This window comes from Larus michahellis, chromosome 14, assembly GCF_964199755.1.
Source record: "Larus michahellis chromosome 14, bLarMic1.1, whole genome shotgun sequence".
NCBI classification, from domain to species: Eukaryota; Metazoa; Chordata; class Aves; order Charadriiformes; family Laridae; genus Larus; species Larus michahellis.
Window position 1 is genome coordinate 5,361,234 of NC_133909.1, and position 25,919 is coordinate 5,387,152.

The following is a 25,919-nucleotide window of genomic DNA, read 5'->3' on the forward strand; positions in this document are numbered from 1 at the left end:
GCGAGTAACCGCTCGCACGTAGCTCTCCCCGTGTCGTAAATCTGCACGAGCTATTTTGCTCAGCTTACAGCCTTGAATGAATCCTTTGCTTGTGGGTTTGAAGAGGAAAAGTGTTTACACCGCGGGCTGCCGATGGGCCAGTAATGCACTTTGAACTAGAAACTGCCTGACTTGAGAGTGGGGCTGACCTGAGCTGCTCCTCCAGCAAAGAGCTGAATCAAATCTGTGGGGTGCACCAGGCTGGAGGCGTGAAATTCCCTCCCTTCCCTTTGCTGCACCGGCGAAATACACTGGGATTTCCAGGGCTGGGAGTTGGCAGGAGTAATCACCGGGAACCATTTGTTTTCCCAGAGGGTAACGTGGAGCCGGCGGGGAGGCTGAGCCCTGCTCTACCCCTGCCAGCGCCAGGAGAGTTGGAACAGCCCGTAACTGTGTGTGAGATTAGGAAAGGTGTGTGCTAATTAACGGGAGTGCTGGGCTGCCCCTCGGCTGGAGCTGCACGCGTGGATGCGGTGGCGGAGCGCGCGTCCCCTCCCCGTCCCTGCCTGCGCCAACAAAAGGATCACACCCGCGGCACGGCACCCCAGGGACCCAACGCCTTGCCGGCCCCGCTCCCGCTCATGTCACAGCTCGAAGAGACGGCATGAAGAAATCCTCATATTCAGGTGAGCCTCTTGCCTCTCCCCCTTTCTGTCTGTACTGGGAAAAGAAAAAAAAAAGTTTAAAAAACCCTCAAAGCACAACTTGCGTAAGCCCTTCTCCATCCAAGTGTCTCTGTAGCAGAGTGAGTAGCTGGTTTACTTTGTATAAATAAACTGTTGATCAGTGGAAAAGGCTTAAAAAGCAAAACAAATCCAAGGAGGCAGCTTGTTCCAGGCAAAACTCGGTGTTGGTGGCACAGAGCTCGTTATTCAGGAGGCACCTGCGCCAGCGTGGGCTGAGCTCCAGTGCTGAGCGGCTGCTTGAAATTAAAACAGGACAGTGGCATTGTTTGTGACACCAGCTGCCTCTGGGGCTGGAGGGGTTTCCAAATCGGGGGTGGACGAGCTGGGATCCCCTAATGCTGTGGGACTCTCCTCTCCCTGCTCCCCACACCGGCTTTCCCGGTCGTGCCCTGCAGGGTGAGGGCTCTGTGCCCACTGCTCTCGCAGGCTCCTTCCTCCACAGCTAACGTGGGAGCAAGCGACCGTGACTGATAGAATTTCTCTGAGCCGTCTGTGAAATCCTGCCGGCAGTCCCAAGAAGTGGCTGGCACACGATGGAGCGGACATATCTCCTACAAAAGTTCCGTTGCTCGGGTGTCTCTGGCAGCTCCTGCGCGTGCAGGACTTTGCTCCACAGCTGATTTGTGCTCGCTCCAGCTACCAGCCTGTGACCCCCCTGCTCTGTAAACCCAGTTCTGCCCTGCTTCTCCCTGGCCGCTGCAGGGACGCGGTGTCACCGTGCTGGCCAACTCCTGACATCCTGAGTCATGGGTCTGGCCACTCCGCGGGGATGTTTGGGGCAGCTGCCATGCTGCGAGTCACTCCAGCCACGTCACGGCCAGCCGGACTCTGCCTGAGCTCACAAGCCACAGGAGCTGGGGGTTTGTTTTCACTCGGAAAATTCCCTGTGTGATGCTGCTGCCGTTTATTGTTAAAATTAATTAGTAATGTTTCTCTCTTACATATTTCTGTTCCCTCATTAGTGTTGCTAAATGGACTGATGGGAGGTTTTATTAGGGCTTGTATGCCGGGAACCTGAGAAAGCCTAAGCGTGATTATTAGCGTGTTGTAATGGATTAAGGTGGGTATTAATGGCTGTGCATTGTGTGTAAGGAAACCTGTTATTTGTAGAAGCCTCCTGAGGTGTGGATGGTGGCTAAAGCAGCCCTGGAGAGACAGAAGTGGGGCAAAAAGAGGTCTGGAGATGGCAGACTATGTGTGACCTGATATTACGACTTCTTGCAGATGAGGCCACGTGGTCCTTAATTGCTTTGCTTGCTTTGGGTTGATTGTGCCGGAGTGAAGCTGTGGCACTGCAAACCCCCCGGTGTGACTGACGTCTGGTCAGTGTTCCAACACGCCTTCGCTTGGTGTTGTGACTGAGGTCAGCGGACATCTGGTTGGTACCTTTAATTCGAAAGGGACTGCAGTTGTACTTTGGAAACCGTTTGCCTCGAGATTTCCCTTTGGGACAGGGCGGTTTTTTAAGGAAAAGGAATAGAAGAATTACGGTAGCTGGGATACACTGTGGTGAAGCAACAGGAGAATTCACTATGACCACCACCAAGCTCGCAAAAAGCCCCGGCAGCTCTTGTGAGCAGCTCTGGTTTGTGTGCTGTGCAAAGGCTCCGCTTTCGATGTAGCAGCTCCTGGCCGGGCTGTGCTGGGGCCTTGCCTCTGGCTGATTCATCGGGCAGAAAGGCACTCCATGAATCACCCACCGCCTTTTGGAGAGCTGCCACCTCTGCGCAGGGCAGAGCCAGCCCTCCTTGTCCCGTAAATCCTGCGCATTTTACAAATCAGGGGAATGGCGATGGGGACTTGCTTTGGGGAATTTCACTGGAAATCCAGATTACTTCTCCAAGACATGAGTAAGATGTACGGAGTGCTGCAGAGCCTCTGAGCTCTCTACTGCCAGAGAAACTGGAGAGGTGACAAAGTGACTTCTCGGCTGCAAAGACTGCACTTCCCAAGCATGTTGCTGGCAATCCCTGGCAGGCTGGAAATGCAGTGCCTGGCTGGGAATCTCCCAAAAACGATGACAAAAGGAAACAATAAGCATCTTCTAAACACATTTTGAGGTTAGGGAGCATCCTTCGCTGGCCTTGTTTGCTCCTCTCCAGTATATTCTGGATCTGTTCTGTGGACTGGGTCCCTCTGGACCCAGCTGGAGGATCTCACTTGGCTTCACGAGGCTGAAGCTGCAGCTCCATCCTCCTCTGCAAACGCCGCAATGCTGCTGTAAGTTCTCTCCCGTTAGCAGGCTGCTCCCTACCCTGGGCTGGATTTACCTTTTTGAAAGTATTTCAGGGGGAATCAGTACCCATGTGCTATGACTCTTGAGCACGTGCCATGTAGGTGTGGTTGGGATAGAGTTTGCTTTTGGATGCTTTACTTCTTACCAGCAGAGAGAGGCTCAGACCTTTGTGCCGTAGCCGTGGGCGCGTGCGGCTCAGCCCGGTAGCGTTTTTTTCCCTGGAACTTCCCGGCAGCAGCCGTAGGAGGAAGGGAGAGGGTGAAAAGGGGATTTTACACACCAAGTGAAAAATGAGCAATAATTGCTATTGAAGTCAGCTTTAAAATGTTTGTTTTACGGATGTCTATTTCAGATGCTTAAGGAAAGGAGAGTTTTGGGGTGTTTTTTTTCTAAGATGTTTTACTTGTCCTGAATACTATTTTTTTAAGGATTTTTTGATTCTCATTTTCCATTACTCAAGCATAATTGAATTGCCAATGCAGCAATAGACAGGATTTGTGATAAAACACATGAGTTATAGGTATTTTAAAGGATGGTGCAAACGGTTTTGGCCATGGATGGTTTGCAATTTCAGGTTTATGTAAGAGGTTGGCATGCACGGAAATAAGGATTGCCCTAATTACAGTACCTCCCGAATTATCCGCAGTGGTTGTGTGAGCCACCCTTACCTAAACCGTGGACTCCTAATTTCTTGCTTAGGCGTGTAGAGAGAAATAACTCCTCATATATGAGCTCAGGCTATAGGAACAAATGCAGGAGTAACAGAGAACTGAGAACTAGCATTAGGATTTGGGAACAATTTTTTTGCCATATCGTGACTTGCAAAATGATTCCCTATAAAACATGGGCAATAGAATATAAATCCAGTTGGAGTTGTTGGTATTATCTAGATTGGGAAGCTGTGGGGAAAGAGCTCTGTCCTCTGCTGGGTTGGTTTATAGTGTCCCAGGACCCCTCCTGCCCCAGACCCATTGTGTTTCCTTGGTGCCGACACCACACGACGTCCTGTGGATGCTGACCACCCACAGCTCCGGTCCAAGGCAGCAGCAGTTAGAGGTGGTAGGGTGGGGGGCAAGTTGGGCTTGTACCCCACCAACAGGCTGCCTGTTTGTGCTCTGGTACATGCAAGAACAGCAAGTGAGCTCTCGGTGGGGATGAGCGAGAGCTGTGGTGTGCGGCTGTGATAGCACGGGGATATGCACTGCAGCAAGTGCTCCTCTGGCAGCAATGAAGGAGTTTGTTGAAGCGCTGGTAGACTTGGTCCCACCTAAACACACCCCAAGGGCTGTGGCTGGCCAGGCACTGCCTGGTCTGGGGGCCTCGGCACATCTCTAGCTGCAGATGTCTTCTGAGATGGTCTGGAAAAACTGAGACTGAATCTTTCTCAGGCTGATACAGTGTGAGAGAGGCCCAGTGCGATGCCCTCAATGGCTTTTAACCTGTCATAAAAGCTGCTGGGTGGAGCAGAGATGACCCGGTGTTTGCAGAGCCCCATTGTTCTCTCCTGAACCAGACCTGTCTCCTGTCAGCTAACTGGCATTGTGTTTGTCTAAGCCATGGAAAAAGGAACAGCGTTGTTCAGATTGATTTTTATTTTTTTTTTTAGCTCACGGGACAAAGTGCAGTATCAAGGGAAAAAATATTGCTTGGATCCAACAAAAACATTAATTTAATTTTAGATTGTCATTTTGAATGTAGGTTTGAAATGGTTTGTTTTGAAATATATAAAAGTAAAAAAGCCATTTTTTTTCAGCTCAAACTCACAGCTAGCTCTTACTCCCCCAATTCTGCACTGCTGGGCCAAGATGTCATTAAAAAAAATAAATGATTGTACTGAGGATTTGTAATCAACCACAAAAAGCTGGATCCTCAAGTCTGTTGCTGTTCAAACCTATTGCTCAAAACCTGAATTCAGTGCAAGCAATGCCTCCACCAGCTCAGATGAATGAAACGTTCCACTTCCACCTGCTCTCTGAGCGAAACAGCCCTGTCTGTGCCTGGTGTGCCAAAGCACGTCCGTGGTGTCTCTGTTGCAAGGAATAGTTTAGCTGGTGAGGATCAAGAGCAACGCGCTTGACAGTTTTGCAGTAACAAACTGGTTAATGAAGAGGCCCAGCAGCCACTGGCACGGCTGCGTAGGGCTGGTGCAGTAAGTAAATGCGTCAGCCTTCAGGAAGGCTTCTGCGGAATAGCAGGAGCAGAAAAAATGCTGGGGTTTCTGTTTCATCCTGTGTCCTCACTGCTTGGTGGGACAGAGCTACCACCGGAGCCGCAGCTGGTGGAGCAGCTCCCAGCGTGCTGGCGATTGGGCTGGTGTTTGTGCCTCTGCTTTTATTAGAGGCAGAAGTTCCTGTGCTGGGTTTTTGTGTTGTTTACAGTTGTCTCCTATCTCTCACCTTGCTCAGAGGATGCCATTTTGGCTCTTTTGCTGCCACCCATCCCTGCCTTTGCACTCTTCCAACTCTCTGTGCTGGAGCAGAGTAGTGAAGCCTGGGTCTGGGCTTCTTTCCTTTCCCTTCGGCAGCAGAGCTGAAGCATTTGTAAAGTCGGTGTGAGAGTGGGGGATGCGAAAGGAAAAGGGTGAGGAGAGAGTTTTGGAGCCCAGGAGCAGAGGGAAGAAGAGGAACGGTGATGCTGGCAGTGCCATCATGGAGTGACCTGCTCCAGGAACACTGGTCCCTCGCCTGAGGCTGTGGAAGTTTTGCACGATGTGGTTTTGTGTTGGCATTGTGATACCTTGTGTTACTGAAGTAGCAGGAAGGGAAATAACAAGGACTACAAAATGAACTTCTTCCTTGATAATCCAAGAATAGCAGGAGGCTGGTGCACAAAGGGCTTGGCGTCGTCTTTTCAGGATGCTGAAAGCTCTGCAGTCCGGCTTGGCCAGCTGCGTGGGTGATCTGCATCATCGGATCCATGTGAAAGCTGGTTGATACCAAATGTCCATGGTCCCTGTCCTCCTTTAAAACCCCAAAGAAAAGAGCGAACAAACATGATGCGGTCCCTGCATGGCAAACACTTGTGCGCTGTTTTGGACAACTGCATCTCTAACTAGTCCATGCCTCACACGCACTTTCCAAAGTGGTCAGCAGCCACCATGCCCTCTCACATTCACGCATTCCGCCTGGTGGGTTTTCTTCCCAACCTCCTTAATTTATTTTTTTACCACTCCATCCATCACATCACACTGTTCCCTGCTCCATCCCAGCCCGAGTCACTTCCCCATCACTGCATGCGCGGTTGGATGTGTTTGATGTTCCCACTGGCTCCTGCCAGCTGTTGTTTGAGCTATAGCAATGTTTAGAGGTGCCCATAGGGAATGGGTACTGCTGCCCTGAGTGCTGTGGGGATGCAGGGTAAAAATATACGTCCTTCCCTCCCCATGCCTCCAAATTTGTCAATGACTGGTGTATGATGGGTGGCAGAAGCAAAGGCCATGTGAGCAGGGCAGTGTTGCAGCCCGTGCTCCCAAGCCAATGGCATAGCTGAGAGGCAGCGTTGCCCAGGTCTGCACTGTGTGTTTAACAGCTGAAAACCTTTAACAAGTCTTCTGATGACTTTTAAAATGAGAAAAAGCGTATGCTTTAGAAAAATCAGACTTCTAGTGTGCCTGCCTTCTCTTGTGGTGGTAAAGCCTGTAATTTTGCTAGAGCACTACAAATTGTCGGAGTCTCTGTTGGACAAAAGCACCTTGATCCTCGGACGGACTGTTCTGAGCTGCCTTCAGGGCCTCGCAGGCCGTTTCTGGGGCTTAGCAGATATGAGGAGTTGTTGATGGCAACTGGCATTGGTCCTGGCAAACTTAGCTCTGTGCTGCTTTGCTGCAAAAAATGAGGTGGGACCGTGGGATGTTCAATCAAAAAGCATGACTGTTATATTTTACTTGTGTGCTGACAGAATATATTGCCATAACTGTCAACGTACTCCGTTGTCACATATTTCTGATGGCTCGTGATGATTGATGGAATCTTCTTACGAAAAAATTCTCCTGTAGCAGCCCCACGCTGTGCTGGGGTGGCAGGATCAGCGTGATGGGTTTGGTTGGGTGTTCCGCTGTTGCCAGATCTGGCTGGTGTGTGCAGGCAGTGGCAGAGCTTTGCTTCAGGTAGCAAAACATCCTGACATCTGTTAGGAAATAGTTTGGAGAAGCAAGGGAATCCAGCCTGTGGAGAAAGCCAAAAAAAAAACCGCAACACGCAGACATATGCAGAAAATAACAAAAAGCCGTGTGGGGCCCAACGGAGTGATTAACTGCTTCCCCAAAACACTGATCACCTTCCCATGCCCACCTGGGGTGAGCATGGAGAAGTGGTGCCATGTGGAAGGGGGAGATGTTGCTGCAGAGGATAACTCACTGCTTGCAGCGAAAGCCCTCCCAAAACCAGCGCTGCTGGTTACCAGACAGCGAGTGGGGCTTTGTGTGCGAGGCAAACCTGTCCCCTCTTACACGAGAGATGTCTTGGGTTTTGCAGCATAAGGTGGGGTCCAAATCCAGGGTGAACTTTGTGGAAGAGGAGAGGACTCTGTATCATAGCAATCTGTGAAGGTTTAACCTGTCAGGCCCGTGAAGTCTCTGCTTGCTTTTTGTAAGCTCCCTGGTGCCATGCAGGAGAGGGTGGGATCCACCTGTCCCCAGGGGTGATGCTGACTGGCCACATCAGTGTGCTTAACACCACACCAGTGAGTTTCCCTTCCTGACCAGTGCCAGTATCCTTGGGAAGAGCAGCCGTGCTGCATCTCTCATTCCCTACAGGAATTGCAGGCTGCCAGCGGTGGTGCGGTGGCAGAGAGGCAGCGCAGTCACTGGTGAGTCAGCCTGTTCCCACACTGGCCTGCAATGACTCCCCAGTGTCAAGGACGGCTCAAAGCACCCTTTAAAGGGTTTATGCTTAAAAGGGGAGAGATCACTGCTGCCTGGGGAGCTGCTCCCTTCTGTGTAACTCATCATTCAGGTGATAGTGCAGGTTTGCAAAGGCTTTTCCTGCAGCTGCTGTGAGATGGGGCACCCCTCTATTGCCTAAAAGGGAATCCCAGTTTTGGGCTTGTAAGGCAACTTCCACTGCCAGGTGTGCTAAACAGCCTCTCACAGGGCTCGGTGGGATGCAGTTATCTGTAGAGCAGAGGCTGGCACCAGTGTGGGATGGCACCAGGAGGATGGGAAAGGAAAACTTCTGTCCAGTGCCACTATATTTGCCAAAACAGCTGGCTGTGCTGGGCAGAACGGGGCTCGTTGTGAAGTTTCTCACTCAAGCTTTAACATTGATCATTGTGCTTCAGACTGCTGTAGTGCAATATAAGTTACCTCCATGACCTGAATTTTTAATTTCAGTGAGGGCAGGTTGGAGTCTGCCTGGAGCATGTAACTGTCCCCTCCACTTCCCTCAAACGCCACGCTGCCTTCAGTGCTCCCAGTTTGAGCAGATGGAAGTTAAACTGGAGGGACGATTGCAAGCTGGAACTAGCAGCAAAAGGAGTTTTTTCTTTTTCTTTTTTCCTTTGTCCATGCCAGATGAGTATTATTTACAGGAAACACTTTGTGCAGCTCTGAGATTTGTTTAGAGAAGGAGTGTAGGGGGAGGAGACAGCTAAAGGCATAATGGAAATAAAAAAGGTCACAGTAATGCTCAAGAAAGTCCATAATTTCCTGGTGTGGGAGTATGGCTATTCTGGGGACCGAGGGAACAACGGAGCTTGGGCTCTGGTTCCCAGGAGGGGAGAGCGCTTGCCAAGGGATGACCTGCAAGAGGAGCCAGCTCCCTCTGGGAAGAGCCCAGCACCCAGTAGCTTTCCCCAAGGTCTTGTGGGGCTGAACCCAAAGCAGCTGCTGGGGACACAGAGGGTCCCTGACACTCAGTCGTTCCCTCAGCTCATCCAGAAACATGTCCCTTTGCAGGATGCGACGGTGATGCCAGAGAGCGCACGTACTTGGGGAGGAGGTTGGAGTCCTGATCCTCAAGAGCAGCCCCTGGGTGCAAGTTTGCTTTGGTTTTGATGTTATCAAGGGAAATGGGGGTTGCCTATAGCTTTGTATCACGGACAGAGTAAACAAAGGAAAGGAGGACAAGATGCCCTCAGCAATTGCTGCTGAGAGCTGCTGCTGAATGACTCAGTGGCTGAGTTGTAAGTGCCTGGACATGTACAAATAAAAGTTGCTGAGACAAATAACAGATCTTGGTGCGTTACAAGTCAGGACAAAGGACTTGCACGTGATAGACCATGGGAGGTGGCAGGGGGTTGTTCAGGTGAGTTTAAGGTTGATGAAAAGCTGTGAGTTAAGGAGGCTGGAGGCTTTGGTTTGCCTGCAGGAAAGGTATGGCTCTGGGCTGCAGAAGTGTCGCCCACAGGGTCAGATGGTGGGTTGCTCTCAGCCTGCCCAGGTCTGTGACCGGGGGGGTGTCAGCTACTGGCATTCTACAACCGCTTTCTTCTCCTAATATTCAGTTTCCATCTTCCATCCAATGTAACTTTCAATTAATTTTTTTTAGAATCATAGGGTTGGAAGGGACCTCTGGAGATCATCTCCTCCAACCCCTCTGCCAGAGCAGGGTCCCCAGAGCAGGTGGCACCGTAACACATCCAGGCGGGTTTGGAATGTCTCCAGAGATGGAGACTCCACCACCTCTCGGGGCAGCCTGGGCCAGGGCTCTGCCACCCTCACAGCAAAGAAGTTCCTCCTCGTGTTGAGATGGAACTCCCTATGGTCAAGTTTGTGCCCGTTACCCCTTGTCCTGTCCCTGGGCACCACTGAAAAGAGCCTGGCCCCATCCTCCTGACACCCCCCCTTTCAGTATTGATAAGCATTGATAAGATCCCCCCTCAGGCATCTTTTTTCCAGACTGAAGGGACCCAAATCCCTCAGCCTTTCTTCACAAGAGAGGTGTTCCAGTCCCCTCATCCTCTTGGTAGCCCTTTGGTGTCCCCTCTCCAGCAGTTCCCTGTCCCTCTTGAACCGGGGAGCCCAGCACTGGACCCAGCACTCCAGATGTGGCCTCCCCAGGGCAGAGTAGTGGGTGAGGATGACCCCCCTCCACCTGCTGGCCACGCTCTTCTTGATGCACCCCCAGGATGCCATTGGCCTTCTTGGCCACAAGGGCCCATTGCTGGCCCATGGTCATCCTGTTGTCCACCAGGACTCCCAGGTCTCTTTTCACAGAGCTGCTCTCCAGCAGGTCACCCCCAACCTGTCCTGGTGCAGAGGGCTATTCCTCCCCAGACACAGCACCCTACACTTGCCCTTATTGAATTTCATAAGGTTTCTCTCCACCCAGCTCTCCAACCTATCCAGGTCTCTGGACAGGTGAGAATTTAAGTGAAATTTAATTTAAATTAAAAGTAATATATATTTAAATCAGTAGGAAAGAGGATGAAAAAGAATTCATTGCCTGTGTAGAATTCAATTTGGAGCACTGAAAGTTGATGATGTTGCCATCCCAATCCTGAAATGCTGTAATCCTCCTTGTCCTCTGATTTGCTCTGGGGAAGGTTTCTGACCTTGCCGATTTTCAGTGTTCTAGTGATAAAAGGAGTCACGTGTACTATATTGCTTTTATCTAAAGTCAATTGCTAGAAGCACCAGGAAATCCTTAAAATTAGACCTTTATTATGTGCTCTTGCAACCCTGCCTGCTGCATGAAGGGTTTTTTTCGCCTTTGGTGTCCTGCATTCGTGTGTTTAAGAGAGCATGTTTTACCAATATTGGGCACAATACTGAGAAATGTGAGTCTGAGTTGTGTCCAAGCTGTACCAAACCCACCACATCCTACCATGGAATTTCTAATGTCTGTTTTTTAACATTTGTTTTAGTAGATAGGTTATGACTCTTAGAACTGTTAAATGCTTACTCAACTGACTTATGCAGCCTGAAGGACTAACGTTACTGTAGCTAATTGCCCTTTGACGTTAATTGTCATTCAACTACATCTGCATCTGTAAACGCTTTCCCAAATTGCTGCACTGACAAGTGAGATGCTTCAGTTGGCGAGTCCCACATCTGAGCATGGAAAGGCTGTTGGTGCTGTGGGATGTCGTGGCTTGGGTGGTCTCTCCCGTCCTGCTTGGCAGCTGCAGCGCAAGGCTCTGATTTATTTCCTGGAGTGGGGTTTTGTCAGATAAACCTCCCAACAGTGATGTGAAGTAATCTGACAGCTGATTTCTGCAGTTAATGTTGGGAAGGATGAGCTCAGCCTTGGAGTTGGATCTGTCTGTGGAGGTTTCAAATGTGCCTCCACTGCTCTTCTCCATTTGCTCCTTCATGGACCAGCTGCTCTCTAGGAAATTGGCATTGGGCATCAATGTTTTAAAATATATGTCAGGCTTTTTGGGCAGTGTGTATGTGGTGGGGAGAGGGGAGGAGGATGTCTGTGGCTGAAGGGGTTTTGGTTGTGTGTTGTTTTTTCTATCTTTGGCTCTGCTAAGTTTTTAAGCATCGTGGGAAAAGAAAGAACCCTATGCTTGAGCTGTGGTGGAGAAGGAATAGTAAAAGGTTGTTTCATAATATGTGTCTGGATTAATGTTCGGATCTTACTGAGCCTTTTATGTCCTTTCGGGCATGAATATAGGTACGAGAGCCCCTGGGAATGGATATAAGCCAGAAAAACCTCCTATGTCAATGTACTGGGTGCTTATTGTTGCAGGCGTCTGTTAGACCCTTTTATAGACTGCTCCTGTTCCTCGGCGGACAGTTTGTGGGCTACAAATAGACTGTGACTGTACATGGAGAGTAGGCTGCTCAGATACCCTGCCGATGAGTTGTGGCTTTTCTCCTTCTTCCCTGCCGCCCCCTCTCCGCTGACTGTGCGCTGCCAGGGCTGCCCGAGGAGGCACCAGGGCAGCTGCTTTGCCTGGGACTGTTCCATGCTCTCCTGCTTTCCGTCTGGAGATGACCTTATTTGAATTTCTAGGAGAGTATGGAGCTTGCCAGGGTGGGTTTGTTTGTGTTTCTCTCTAAGCAAACACCTGGCTGTCACGTGGAGCTGGAGCAGGTGGCAAGCAGCACCTTGTCCTATTCCAAGGTACTCAAAGTTTCAAGGCAAAATCATGGCTTATTAACACAGCCTGGAGGACCTCCTGTTAACCCTGTTGAGGGGAGGATGTCTGGGTGTTTCCCTGAGGCGCTGCGGCTCCCTCTGTGCTCTTAGGGCTGTGGGGAAAGGGCTGGCTGCAGTAGCCACCTGTGCAGATCTGATGGGAGCAGTCTGCTTGCCGCAAGGCTGGCCACACGTGGTCAGGTTTTCTTCATGTAGGTGGTCTGTCCTGGCTTCTTACACAGGGGGGACTCCAGATAGACAAGCTGGTGTAGTGCAAACAAACTCTTAAAGCGGAGCCTCTCTCCCTAACACCTGGTTGTCTTTTCACATGGAGGATCCAGTGCGCAGTGTTAGAGATTTGTAAAGGGAATGGTCTAATTCTATCTTCCACAAGGTGAACTTCTCCTCCCGAGGCCGAGCCTGGATGCTGTCGGGAACCTCATTTACAGAGCTCTGACAGTCTGCCTTCCGCACCTCAATTTGCAGTCAGCTCCATCCCATCTTCCTGCAAGCACCTGCCTGGAGTACTTGTCACCCTGAGCTATTTCTGCAGTTGATGATGGTAAAATCTGGGGATTCAGCCCACGTAGGATATGAATCTTTTGTAGGAACCTCCTGTACCCACTGACTCGAGGGAGTCTAGTGTATAGATTAGGCCTTTGCACTGGTCCTTACTGAATCAGGTTGCATCCTACTTGGGTTTTCTGACTGTTGCCCATTTCCAGTGTATCAGGATTAGTTTAAATTCTAGTATTCTCTAACATACTGGTGTTTCATCCCCACTTGGGATCATCTTCATTTTTTATAACCTTTCTGATGGGAAATTTCTGAATGATGTATCTTTAGGTCAAAATACAGCCGGGACACCAGGCTTTGGATTAAAAACTGTCTTGGCATAGTCCCTCGGAACATCCTGGAACCATCCAAGCCCTGTTATCTGTAGATTATGGGCAAAATAAAGCTATAAACCAAGTAGAGACCTCTGCTCTGGGGGGCTTAACACCCTCCTCTGCTTTTCAAATCATGTAATCATAATCTTTGCAAGATTAAGTGCTGTGTCAGCTGTGTGTTTGGGTATGTTGGGTTTTTTTAATTTCACTTTCTTATGGAATAAACCGATGGTGACAGATGCCCAGCAGTGCTGGAGGTCAGTGCTTTGTTTATGCAGAGGAAACTTATGGTGTGAGTGGTGGCAATTCCCTCTGGAGAGGGATGTGGCTGTTTCTCACCTTCTCCTGGAGCATGGGGCTACGTGGCAGGGGCCTCGCTCTGCGCTGGTACCACCAGGGCAGAGCCCTCCAGAGGGGCTTCGGGCTTCTCCAGGGGATTTGCTTTGTGAATAAACATCACCTTTTCTCCTGTGCTCCCAAAGTCTTCTCAAGCATCCATGGAAAATTCTCTGTGAAAGACATATGCTTATGTCCACTTTATTGCTGAGGAAACTGAGCTGCAGAGAAACAAGCTGCTTCATTTGGTTTCCGTGGCCAGGATGGGGTGTAATCAGATATCCTGACTCCTGCTGCTTGTCTAATGACTGTGCAGATAACCAAAGTGCTTCCTATTCCTGTAAGTGCCTTCAGTCTTTGAGACATTGATCTTTAAGCTTGGAGAGAGCTGAGAATCCTGTATTACAGAGGACTGAAGCTCAGATAAAAACAAGGTAGAATTTGATTTTGCTTAAGCTGGGCCACCTAAAAGCAGCCATCTGAATCGGAGCTGGTCCCTGCAGCTTCTCTCCAGCCGGGGGCTGTTGGGTGAATCACCCTATCTGCCATCTCAGGACAGAGGTGACTCACTGGCTGCAGTGCCCGTCTCATCTGCTGACCATGGAGGGCGTCTGGGGCTCTTTCAAAGGCATTTCATGTGAAATGCTCAAGCAGGTGCTGCCCTGAGGCTTGTAGGGATCTGTGGCAGAGCAGAGTCAAATCTAGGCCTTAGGATGATAACCAGAGGTGTCCAAATTAGTGAGCATCCTTCCTTCACAGGTGCTAAAGCATGTGGCCACCAGTTTGCAGAGAGCAGCAGTGCAGCAAGGGACTGCCCGGGGTACCGGCAGTTTTCAGAAGAAGTGGCAGCATCCCTCTGTGCAGCTGGGGCTGCTTCTCCTGAGCTGCTCAGGACAGAGCTGTTTGAGGAAAAGGCACACTGAGGACAGGCACTATTACAGATCTGATGTCTCAGAAATGGTAAATGCAGTAAATGCATTTTGGTCTGTACCAGTGAACATTCTTCTCTGACTCTAAACCCCTTCACAAAGAGGTGCTTTTGTGGAGAGGAAGAGGGGTGCCAGCAGGAAGCTTGCTGAGACAACACAGAAACATTTTCTACCCGTGATCTCAGCCACTGGAGATAAGGTTGGAATTTTGACACAGCCCCCACCCCCCCCCCAGCCCAGAGCATCCTCCCTTGGCCCCTTGTTGATCCCGCAGCTCTGGACAGGGGAGGGAGGTTCCTGCCTGGGTGATGCTCCTGCAGGGGAACCAAAGGGTTGGGGCAGATTTGGGCTAGAGGGACGCAGCAGTGTCATGGATCCCCCTCTGAAGAAGAGGTCTTGGAGTCCTCTGACTGTGAAGGATGCTATTCACAAAAGGTCAGCTTTCTAATAAACTCTGACAGTGGTTTAGGGGTCATCAGAAGTGATCTGAGCCTCCAGACAGAGAAAAACCTTTTGGGTTTGGCAGGCTGTGGCAGGTTGCACACAGCGTGGTTCATTACGTGTGGCATATGGTGGAAGTCCATAAGCTTCACCACGTGGGGAATTCTCTCTCATGCTGCTGCTTAGCACAGAGCAAGGTCTCAGTGGTGCTGGGATTTGGCATGTGAGGGGTTAGGTTACTCAATAGTTGCAGGCTGAACTTTCCAAGGAAAATCCACGCCAGCAGGAAAATCCACAAAGCAGATCTCAGTCCTGTGCATACATGTGTATTTGTTACAGAAATAGCAGCGCTTGCCTTTTTTGTTGTGAGGATTTTCATAGTGGAGGCTGAACACTTGTCTCGTTGGGGTGAGTGACTCGAGGGAGAGTTCTGGGTTGGGGCTGGACCTCCGCTGCCCGGCTCTGTGCCCCCGAGTGTGCCGTGTTCCACGTACAATGCTGCCTTTCAGCCAGACCTACAGAATAGGCTTTGTGTCTGCTTGTGTGAGCCCTCTTTTAAGAGAGAAAAGCTTCCTTAGAGGCTGCAGGCAGTGCTCTGTGCTTTGAAACGGTTTCCACCTGTGCCAGGAGTGATTTCACTCTGCCTTTTGCCAGGGCTGAGCTTTTTGGTGGTGCCAGGTGCTTTGCCTTTCCCTTGCTGGCAGCTGCAGAAACCCATTAGAGGAACGAGTTGCACTGGGACTGTGGCGTACCTGGGGAGAAGAGCATGTGTTGTGGAGTTAGTATCAAGTAGCTGTGGTTTCTACAGCTGGGGCTTATTTAGATGAACCTATTCTTAATTTCCGTGCTGCCCCTCTGTTGGAGGTGACTGGTGGAGAGCATGGCTTGGCAGCGAGGTAGGTGTTGGGTCTAGAATTATTTTGTCCCATTCAAAGATTTAAAATGACAAGCCGATAAGATATTGGCACTTATATATTAATTCTACATCTTGGTTTTAAATTAATTTAGTGTTTTTATGCTGGTTGCCTTACTGTTTTTATGTACGGGGGCAGGACATGACATTCTGGGGCTCAGCAGGGGCAATGGGTACTTCTGAGAGCTAGTCCTCCTTTAAATGCTGCATGCGCGAGAGACTGGGGAGCTCACAGGAAATTTAATCTCCGTGTTAATTGCTGACCACTCACAGATACAGCTTTAAGCAGCTCGTGTAGCTGACTTTGGGATTGTGGTTGGTCTTTTTGTGGGTGTCTGACTTGGAGATGGAAGAGAGAACTGTAAGGGCAGCATCGGTGGTTTTAAGATGCATTTAGGCCCTCTCAAGATAGAGATGGAGTTGTACTACGCTTCGTAAAGGCACTTTTGCAAACTCTAGTGTAAGCTGATCTGCAACATTAGGCACTCAAATACGTCCTAAAAATTGGCTGAAGTTCTCTTCTGTTCCAATTACCCTGCTACAGCCACTATTAAATATAATTGTAAGATACAGGGAAAAACATTCAAAGAATGTTACTAGCTTATGAAACTGGATTGCCTTGGCTACTTCTGGGGCAGAATTAGTAGGAGAAAACCCTCAATTGCATGGGTCTAGGGCTTCATCGTAGTCTTAAATTGTAACTTCTTCTTTCCTGATGTTTAAGGACAGCGGACATTGTCTCAGTAATCTATAGATAGTACCCAAATCATTCTTTACAGTACAGCTCAAATTTAAGAACATCAAATAATACACCCCTCCTGCTCCTATAAGCAGGGGAAGTGCTTGACACCTCATTTTACAGGCAGAAAAAAGGATATGTGGAGGAGGAAAGTTATGTGCGGTGAGAGCTGTGACGGAGTCAGAGGGGTCCCTGACTCTTCTGTCTGCAGGTGGCTTTGCCTCTGCAGCTGAGCTGGTCCTCCCTGGCCACCCCACCTCAGCATCTTCCTAGGGCAGGTTAGCCTCGAATGAGCAGAGATCGAGATGCGACTGGACTTGGGGTTAAAGGCAAATGTAAGAATGTGGATGTTTGGTGTCCCGAGGTGCAGCTGTGATTCTGAGCTTAAGTTTCTTGTGCAGGGCTGCTAAGGAGCTGGTTTCTGAACTGCAGCTTGGATCTAGGGATTTCTGACTTCCAGGTGATTCTGCGTAATATCAGAGGATTGCAGGGCTCCTTCCAAAGTGATACAGACTCATAGTGTGAACACATGACTGCAAAGTGTGTGTTCTGGCTGCTGCTACACTAGGGATGCTCAGGTGAAAGGGCTTCAGGTGCTGTTTGTAGCCCAAACTACGTTTGTGTGGATGTTTGATGCAGAGAGAAAAGTGACCGCCATCTGCTTGAGCTGAATGCTTCTCTAACATTACCTGTTCCCAAACAAATGGCCAGGCAGTTTGTGGGTTTTCATTCTGTGAATCTGAGTTTCTGGCTAGGGAGGGAATGGGCTTTAGCAACTGTGGTCCCTTGGCTGCTTCTTTGCCGGTCCCTGGTTCCTTCACCTAGATGTCAGATGGCTGCAGTGGAGCATCTTGTGTGCTGTGTGGAAGAAAAGGGCACTTTGTCATGAGACTGGAGTGAGACTTGGACTTGTGTGTGTGCGCACCCGAGTGAAATCCCTGGCTGAGGTTTTTTTCTCCTTTGCAGTGTCTTCAGAGCCAGCCACTGGTCTCACAGCCAAAGACTGCCCCTTTTCTCCTCCAGCTGTGGATGAGGAATTGCTCGCTAAGGCTGGGGAGTCCAAGGTGGCCGGGTCTGCTCTGGGTGTCCTGTTTGCTATAGACACTGGCATGCCTCCGCCACGCAGCCTGGTGGGTCACCCAGGCTTAGGAGAACCCTTAACCTCTGCCCTTTGTCGTCGGCAGCCCTTTGGTTGGTGAGCTGCTGCCTCTTTGTTCTCGGCTTTTCTCCTCTATATACACCCCCATCCCTCTCTGGGAAAAATCAACATTTGCCTTTCAGAGCCTGGCAAACAGAAGGGGTCTGTATTACATCCTGATGGCAGCCCCAGGCTTGCAGGGCTCTGATAATAAATCCAGGGATGTTTGTTGCGGGGGGACCCTCTGAAACACAAGTTTTGCTGTTCTGTGTGTCTGAAACGAGCAGGGAAGCCGCGAGTGGTCACTGAGCAAATCCCGTGGCTGAAAAATAAAATTTGGATTGCATTGAGGTTATAAGATTGATTTAAAATCTTAGTAAGGATGATTTTTTTTTTCCCAAAGTAACACATTGCTGCTTAGTGTGCTAAAGCTGTGCAGGGTGTCAGAGTGCAGCGGAGAGCCAGATGCTGGGAAGTTTGCACCAGGAGTTCTCCGCTATGGTCAGAGCCAGGGCGTTATGGGCCTGTGGGGAGGAGAGCCGTGGGGTGGCTTGAGAGTATTTGATCCATATGGAAATACCACATTGCAGTTCTAAAATTCCTTTCCCTTCCTTCAAAGCTGATAGTGGTTTTCTCCAACTAATCCATGGCCGTTGCCAGATGAACCTGAGGAAGTTAGGTGCACTCGTGAGTCTGGGTGCTGTAAATGTTTGAGGGGTTCTTGGAAGGTGAAGGATGAGCAGAGATCGCTTGTTTTGTTCTGTTTGCATAGTGCTCTGCATGCTAAACCTTATCCCTTGTCCATTCAGGCTCCTGGGGACTCTTGTGCTATTAATGTTGATCATTAACTAACACGCTTCTATCTCTTGTGGCAGCTGGTTAATGTAAGAGCTTGATCATTGCTGCCTTTGAGCAAGGCTGCAGCTTGGACGAGTTCAGACGCTTTTCCTCCTTCCCATCTCTGCTGGGATGCTGCAGATTCTGCAGAAACAAATGGGACCAGATCCAAGCTGCTCTCACGATGGCTTTGTGAGCTCTGTGACCTTCTTTGCGAAACACCCTCACATAGTGAAAATGCCGTGAGGACACTGTTTGGTGTAGTTCTAGGGTTCCAGTTCTCTCGCGGATTTCAGAAGCTAAGGAGTGTGAGCAAATGAGGAGTGTGCCGAGAACAGGGTAAATTTAGAGGGACAAGAACTATTTGGAAATCTGGTTAGCTTCAACAGTGAACTGGAAATTATTTTAGACTTGACAGCAGTTACAGGTCCGTTCCCAATCAGTATAGCTTCACAAGAACAGTTTTCTGTCCCTTTATAAATCCTTCTCCCTTTCCTCCTGCTGCTAAGTAAAAGAACCACATAAACCAGCAAATCTGACAGTACGTACAAAAGACCCATTTTTCCAGTCCCTTCCAATTTCTGTGGATACTTGCATTATAAATATGCATTTATACAAGTCATCTGATGTGTCAGTGTGGTGACGTGGCATCCCCTCTGCTGCCCAGCCGGATTACTGAAACGCTCTAACCAGAAGGATCACAGATGATGACTAACATGCTTTTTTGCATGAAAAACCGCTTGTGCTAATTTTTTTGTGTGCTTTCATGATTGTCCAGCATATCTCCGAATGACTATCAGCTGTGAGGTATTTGTGGGCAGTAAAGAACAGATGATCACAAAGAGTGGTGGAAATGATCTTGTTATTTCTATCAAGTGACTATCTGAGGATTGAGTTTGCTCACCTCAAAACAAACGTGCGGGGAAGAGGCATGGTCTCTGTGCTGTTTGAAGGCCATTTTAACTATTGAGCAACTTGCCAAAGAACTTGGGGTCACTCCAAGGTTCTAATCTTGATACTGAGATTGAACGTCTCTGAAAAGCCAAGACTCGTTTCAGGCACAAGCTTGAAATGTGTGGGTTTTGCAGGTCAGTCAAGGCACCTTTCTGGCCTGGAGCTCTATGTTGATTTTTTTGAGAATTACTGCGGTTTAATTTGAGTTAAAAACTTGAATCAGTGCCTGAACTTGAGCCAAGGTTAGGATGCTGGGTCCCATGTCATCTTCTACCACCATGTGCAGGACTGGTCCTTCTATTTAACTTGGCCCTCTGCTGTGGCCAGGAGCTCTGGGCAGGCCACTGCTGGGCTTGGGGAAGCCTTTCTAGCATTGGAAAAATTGAGGCCTAATTCTTGCTGCCTCTTATCACTAGCACAAGCTTTTGGAGCATTTTTTTAGTGTTAGAATGTGTTTGGCACCTGCTAGAAGTATAACATTGTGGTAGGTATATATGCATCTTGCTAATGCCAGTTTTCCTGTGGGTTTTCTTGGGGGTTATCTGTAATCCAGCCTTGGGCTGGGTTCTTTTGATGTGTGAACTCATGGCTCCGCTTGTATTAACGGTGCTGTGCTGATTAGCGGTGTCATCTGGCCCCGGCTTGATGGTATCCAGCTCCCATGTAAGAGAAACAGCTGTATGGTCCACGCATAGCCTTCGACCTAGACACATACAGCTTGCTGGTGCACCCATGTGGTGGGAGCCGTGTTGGAGACGGTAGTGGTCTGCTCCCGAGTCTGTAATCGCTGCCCCTTGGGAACAGCATCCCTCCATTCCCTCAGCATCCCTCCATCCCAGTGAAAGCTCGATTTGCTGCCAGAGATATTTGATCCAGAATGAAACCATGCGCATGGGTTGAAGGGTTTTTTTTCTAGCTGTGCTCAGCTTCTTTGGAAAGAGTCTGTATTACACAGAATCTGGAAAAATGTCTTTTATTCTTCAGTGCGTGTTTCTGATTAGTGCTGGAAATGAATGTGAATTTTTTCCTTTTTTTTAAAACATATTCCTTTTGAGGTTAATGTTGCAAGTGGATTTCAAGTTAATGGAAGTGAAGTTGTAATTGTGTGGTTCATTGGACTCGAGCTTGAAGTAATAGAGATACTTCTTCCTTTGCTACTCTGCAAACAGATGCATCTCCCTTGCAGTCCTTGGCTCCTCCAGAGCCTCGCTGTCCCCAGTGACACCCACAGCTCCATGTGCAGGGCTCTCCCTCCAAAGGTGATGTCCTTTGTCAGCATTGAAACTTTGCGGTTCAGTCTCCAGCAGCTGGTCTGGTATGTTGGAAAAGTCACGGACGTGGTGGTTGTGTGATGTGGACCAAACCATGTGTGGGTTACCCTCCCTCTGTTAACAGCTCCAGGCCTCATTGCTGATGGCATTTTCTCCAGCCATTTTATCTAAGGAGCTTTTAGAGCTTGTCTATGTGGAGCAGGATGAAATAAAGCTATTGGTGAAGGCAATTCTTTTGCCTTCTTGTTAGTACCTGTGAAGTAGATAAAATGAGATAGGTTTCACACTCTGTATGGTCCTAAGAGTGTTGTGATGGATGTGCACGTCCTAAAAGGGAGTGGAAAACTCCGTCCCAGCAGTCTGTGCTGGTACCTGTGCCAGCTCTGCATCCGCTGCAGGGTGAATGAAGTGACATCCTTGCTGTCATCTTATTTCCTCCTTAGCTGATGGCAGGATGGCCTGAGGAGATAGCAAAGGGCAGGATGGGTTGGAGGAGGTAGGGCTGGGTGCTTCTGCAGTGCACAGGCTGCTGCAGATCCTGCCCTGGAGGGAGACAACTCTCAAACGCTGGTGTTGTGTAGGTGCTGGAGACACCTCTGAAGTGGTGTTCTCCTGGGGGGTGGGGGGGCTGTCTCCCATCACCCCAGTGCCAATGTTGGTGGAGTCTAGGCGTGGCTCCATGACCTGGCACAGGCCTGTATGGCCCAGGAGACAGCTCTTGGAAGGCAGGAGTGTGGAAATATCCATAGGAGGAAACTGGTCTTGGATGGAGACGTGTCTCCAGTGCTATCTGGACACCCTGCTGCATTCATGCTGGGTGAAGAAGGAAACTGAATTCTCTGATTTTGGACCCACTAGTAAATACATTTAACAGAAGCCAGGGTCACGCTGGCTGCCCAGATGAGCTGGTGCTGCTTTGCTGACTCCAGCACAGTGTGGGATGTCTCCTGCTGGTTTTGGCCTGTCCCTTTCCAACACAACCTTTATTTGGTTTGTGTTCTTTTGTTTGTTTGTTTTTTGTTTTTTCTGGACTGTGTAGAGAGAGCAAGTTCCTGGGTTACATCCTCCATTGTTTGTCTTCACCCTGTGGTTTCTCTTGATAATGGAAATTGCTCACTTGGTCTTTTGATTTTTACATGGTATGAGTGTAGAGGCAAGGATCACTCACTGTGAGGAGAAAATAAATCTCAAGTGGCTTGTCTTGTTACTATTACATGCATGCATAAAAAGTTCGGGGTGTATCATGCAAAAACTCTGATGTGTTTTGGAGAACGTACATGTTGACTATATCGGAGGTGAACATCTCGGGCAGTTCCCTTGTTAGCTCTAGGTTCAGATTCAGCAAAGTCAGCTGGAAAAGTCATGCCGTAGCAAGGACAGTTTCTCCAGAGAGGCTGGATTCAGGCTCCCTGCTGCCCTGCCCCACGTCTGCATCAGGGCAAGTGTCTATAAAATGCTCCCGTTCCAGTACTGGAACACTTTACAGCCATGGTGTGTTACATCAGCAGCTGCAAGAAGCACAAAATAGTAGAACATTTGGCCCGATATTGTCTGGAGGGAGTGATTTAAACGTGAGCCTGGCTGGGATCTCGCTTGCACTGCCACAACCCTCCTGGAGTGATTTGTGGCTTCAGCAGTTGCGAAGGAGACCCCGGTGAAGCCCGGTGTCCTTTGGTGCTGCGGCCTTTTTGCTCTGCCATATGGTCCCAGCCTGGGGATCTGGAGGGAATTAGTTGTTGATTATAAAATGTGAAAAAATATTGCTCGGCCAGTGAGCCAAGGTGAAGCTAAGCTCTGCGAATGTCATAACTTCGTCCTGCTGCCGCACATCCGCTGGGTTGGATGAACTGTTCTTGGATTGACCGATTTTAACTGTCGGACTCTTCCAATTTTTGAAGTCGTTCTGCCAGGGATGTGGGGAAGCATTCCTGATTTTTAGCTAAATAAAGCATATTTCATTCTGTTTCTTAGTCCAGTGCGCTACAAGAAACTTATAACGTAGCTGGAGGGCATTTGAACTGCGTTAAGAGGGAAGACTCACAGACGCTGTGTCTGGGGTGGAAACCTTTTGATTCTCATTTCAGAGCCCCAACCCGGGCTCAGCCTGCTGCTTCCATGCTATAAATAGAGGTAACCCCAGAACGCGCTCAGCACGCCGATGCTCTCCGGTCCTGCCCACATCGCCGGCTTCCTGGCACTGTGTTCAGAGCAGCATATTTTTAGCTGTTGCTTTCTCTCTCTCTCTCTTTTTTTTTTTTTTACAGATCTTCTCTTCTGCCTTGCCAGGCTGCCAGCTTTCCCTGCTGTTTATCTGCTTTCCAGGACTGTCTGGATCCTCCCTCGGTGGAGAGGCAGTGGGGGTATCATGGATAACAAGCTTGGCTTGGACTCCGTAGCGCTCCCTCCTCTTTCCAGATTTTCTGTTAAGGTGTTGGACAGCCTGTATGAACTTCTTGTTTGCTCTTTTATTTTCCCTTCTGTTGAAAAGGGATTAACAGCATTATTATGTATTATTAATGTTGTTAAGAGGGGTTGAAGCAACAGCTGTCAGAAAAACTTCCTTCTAATGCCGTCTCCGCTACAGAGCACATCAATTCAGCTTGTCCACCTTTGGGTTTACCTCTTTAAAAAGGGTGTGAATAGCAATTACAGATCCTCGGAGAAAACCTTCGAGGCAGGGCAGATAAGCAAATTCTGAGAAATGTTTGCCTAAAAGGTTGGGGCTGAGGCAGGGCATGGATGCTCTGACAGCTGCACTGCGTTGGATGCTCCCTGTCCTATGTGTGTTTTTCCACTGGAGTCGTTGCTAAAGGGAATAAAGCCTATTTCCTATGTGCGATCCTGTCCAAGCTTGTAAGCTCCTCGCTCCGCTTCCGTCCTGCTTTGCCACAGACTGAATGAAGCCTTTGAACATAAAAGGATGTATTTAACTACCTCAGCATGGCTGCATATCTGCATTCTTCAGCGTGCCACCCGTAAGGGGAGTTTTTCCGATGCTTTTTGAGCAATTATGAAAGCCAGATTTCAACACCGCACCTCGCCTGCACGCAGACAAAGCAGAGGTGTTCGTTCTCTGCAAGGAGCCGAGCCAGGGCTCGAGTGCTCCTCCAGTGTGTCTGAAGAAGTGCTATTTAAAATTCTGTTGAGCCCAGGAAATATGGCTCTTCATTCTTGGTAGTGTTCAAAGAAGCGGTAGACACTAAGGGCGAGGAAATAATTAAGAAAAAAAAAACAAAAAACAAACAAACAAAAAAAACCAAACAAAAAACCCCACAACAAAACCAGGAACTTGGTTTAATAGAAAAAAATAAGTTTGAAATTTATAATGCTGGTTATAGTGCATAAGCTCCTAGAAACTTCATCCCTTCTCTCGCAGTTGGTAATGGAAACTGCAGGCCGAGTGGTGTGTGAGCAGCACGGTCTGCCCTGTTGCAGAGCAGATAAAGCTCCTGGAGACAGGCTGGGTGTCCACGCGTGCGGGTGGACGTCCCGGCTCTATTTTTGGCACCTTGGGCTGGTGGTGCTCTTTGTGGGGCTGAGCTGAGCTGGGGATGGCTCCGGGTGGGGACGGCTGGGGGCTCTCCCTGTGCCACCGCGGTCGGGCAGCACCGCCGTTTCCCTGGGACCGGCCCTGTGGTTCAGCCACGTAACTTTGTAAGCACAGAGGCTTTTTATATTAGAAAAGGAAAGGGAGAGAGAAAATGCACACACATATGCATATATATAAGCAGGGGTTTCTGAGCGTGAGACACTTTTTCCACGTTGAGTTGCCAGGCAGCTCTTTTCCCTTCCCTTCCTCCATCCCAGGGCTCATTGGTATGAAAGCTTTCCTGCCTTTTATATATGTACTTATTTATTTTTTTTTATATGATGCACTCTTCCAGCTGCTGTGGTTTGTGAAGTTATGGCTGTATTACAAATCACAGTTTAGGGATGTTCTGCAGCTTAAATTGGTGCTGTTTGAATCCCTTTACTTCTTGTACAACAGATCTGGTAGATGGTGAGAAAATAGTTTAAATAATATAACTAAACAACATCACCCCAAAAATCTGTAAGTTTCTTACCCGTTTGCAGAGTAGAAATGTTGATTCAAAACATTGGTCTGCTCAGATGGGGTTTGTATTGCACTGAGGAATCTCTGTGGCTCCATTCTGGAGCTTGACAGCTCCAGCATCTGGTGTCTGAGATGGTGGGCACCATCCTGGAGCTGGTGTTCCTCTAGCAGGACCCACCAGAGACTGAGGAGCTGACAGACCTTCTGGGAGTCCCTGTATTGGGCAATCATAGCTTATGGGGAAGTTTCAGAATAGCGTTGCGGGATCACAGAATGGCTGGGGCAGGAAGGGACCTCTGGAGATCATCTCCTCCATCCCCCTGCCAGAGCAGGGTCACCCAGAGCAGGTGGCACAGGAACGCCTCCGGGCAGGTTTGGGATGTCTCCAGAGACAGAGACTCCCCCACCTCTCTGGGCAGCCTGGGCCAGGGCTCTGCCACCCTCACAGCAAAGAAGTTCCTCCTCGTGTTGAGATGGAACTCCCTATGGTCAAGTTTGTGCCCGTTACCCCTTGTCCTGTCCTTGGGCACCACTGAAAAGAGCCTGGCCCCATCCTCCTGACACCCACCCTTTTTAGGTATTGATAAGCGTTGATAAGATCCCCCCTCAGGCGTCTTTTTTCCAGACTGAAGAGACCCAAATCCCTCAGCCTTTCTTCACAAGAGAGGTGTTCCAGTCCCCTCATCCTCTTGGTAGCCCTTTGCTGTCCCCCATGAGGTGGGTCACTGCATTTACTGTGTCCACTTTTATTGAGCTAAGAAAAGAGAAACTGAGGCACTACTCGATGTATGGTTTCTGCGTAAGGCTAGGTTTTAACCCAAGGCTTGTTAAGGGGAGTTCTGGTTCTTGCTGAGTTGTTCAGCGTATCTGGGAAATGAGTGTTGTGGCAATCACCACTTCACAAATCAGCAGCTGGGACAGCAGGGAAATAAAAGGAGTTGCTGATGGATTAGAAATGTTACCTGGAGTCTGGGAGGCAGGCAGGCATTGGGGAGTTACCGATCCCTTTCTGAAGTGGGTATGGGAATGGAGGAGACAGGTGTGTCTGGGTTTTGCCTTTCAAAGCAATGTATGATGTAGGGTAGGTTAAGATGTTCGCATACCTTTCTCCAGCACAGTACGTATGAATTAACCATGTGCTACCCCACTGAGTGCGATGAACACTTTTTTTTTCTTAAAAAGATGGAGCAGAATTAGTCCAACATCTGGATCGCTGTGTTCTGGCTTAGCATCTGCCTAGAACACGTGATGTACCTTCTGTTTCAGCCTGTCTAACCCCATGATGGCATTCTCCTGTAGGATATGTTCCCAGGGTGCTGGGTGCCATCTGGCCGGGGAGTAGTCGCCCCTCGCTTTCCTGCGATGCTGAACGTGGGAGCTACTGCTGTCCTCGGGGCTGAGCTGGCCGGAGAGGCCAAGCACCTCTGGGA

At 49.2% G+C, this 25,919-nt stretch overlaps 1 protein-coding gene across 1 annotated transcript in view; it reads left to right on the forward strand.

Annotated features, from left to right (window-relative positions):
• The first annotated feature begins 347 nt into the window (after window positions 1-347).
• The window catches only part of SEPTIN9 (septin 9), a 143,682-nt gene continuing 118,110 nt past the window's right edge, over window positions 348-25,919 (forward strand). Inside the window, exon 1 of the mRNA XM_074607563.1 lies at window positions 348-665. Coding sequence (XP_074463664.1) covers window positions 644-665 — 22 coding nt within the window. The 5' untranslated portion in view covers window positions 348-643. The remainder of the gene's footprint in view (window positions 666-25,919) is intronic.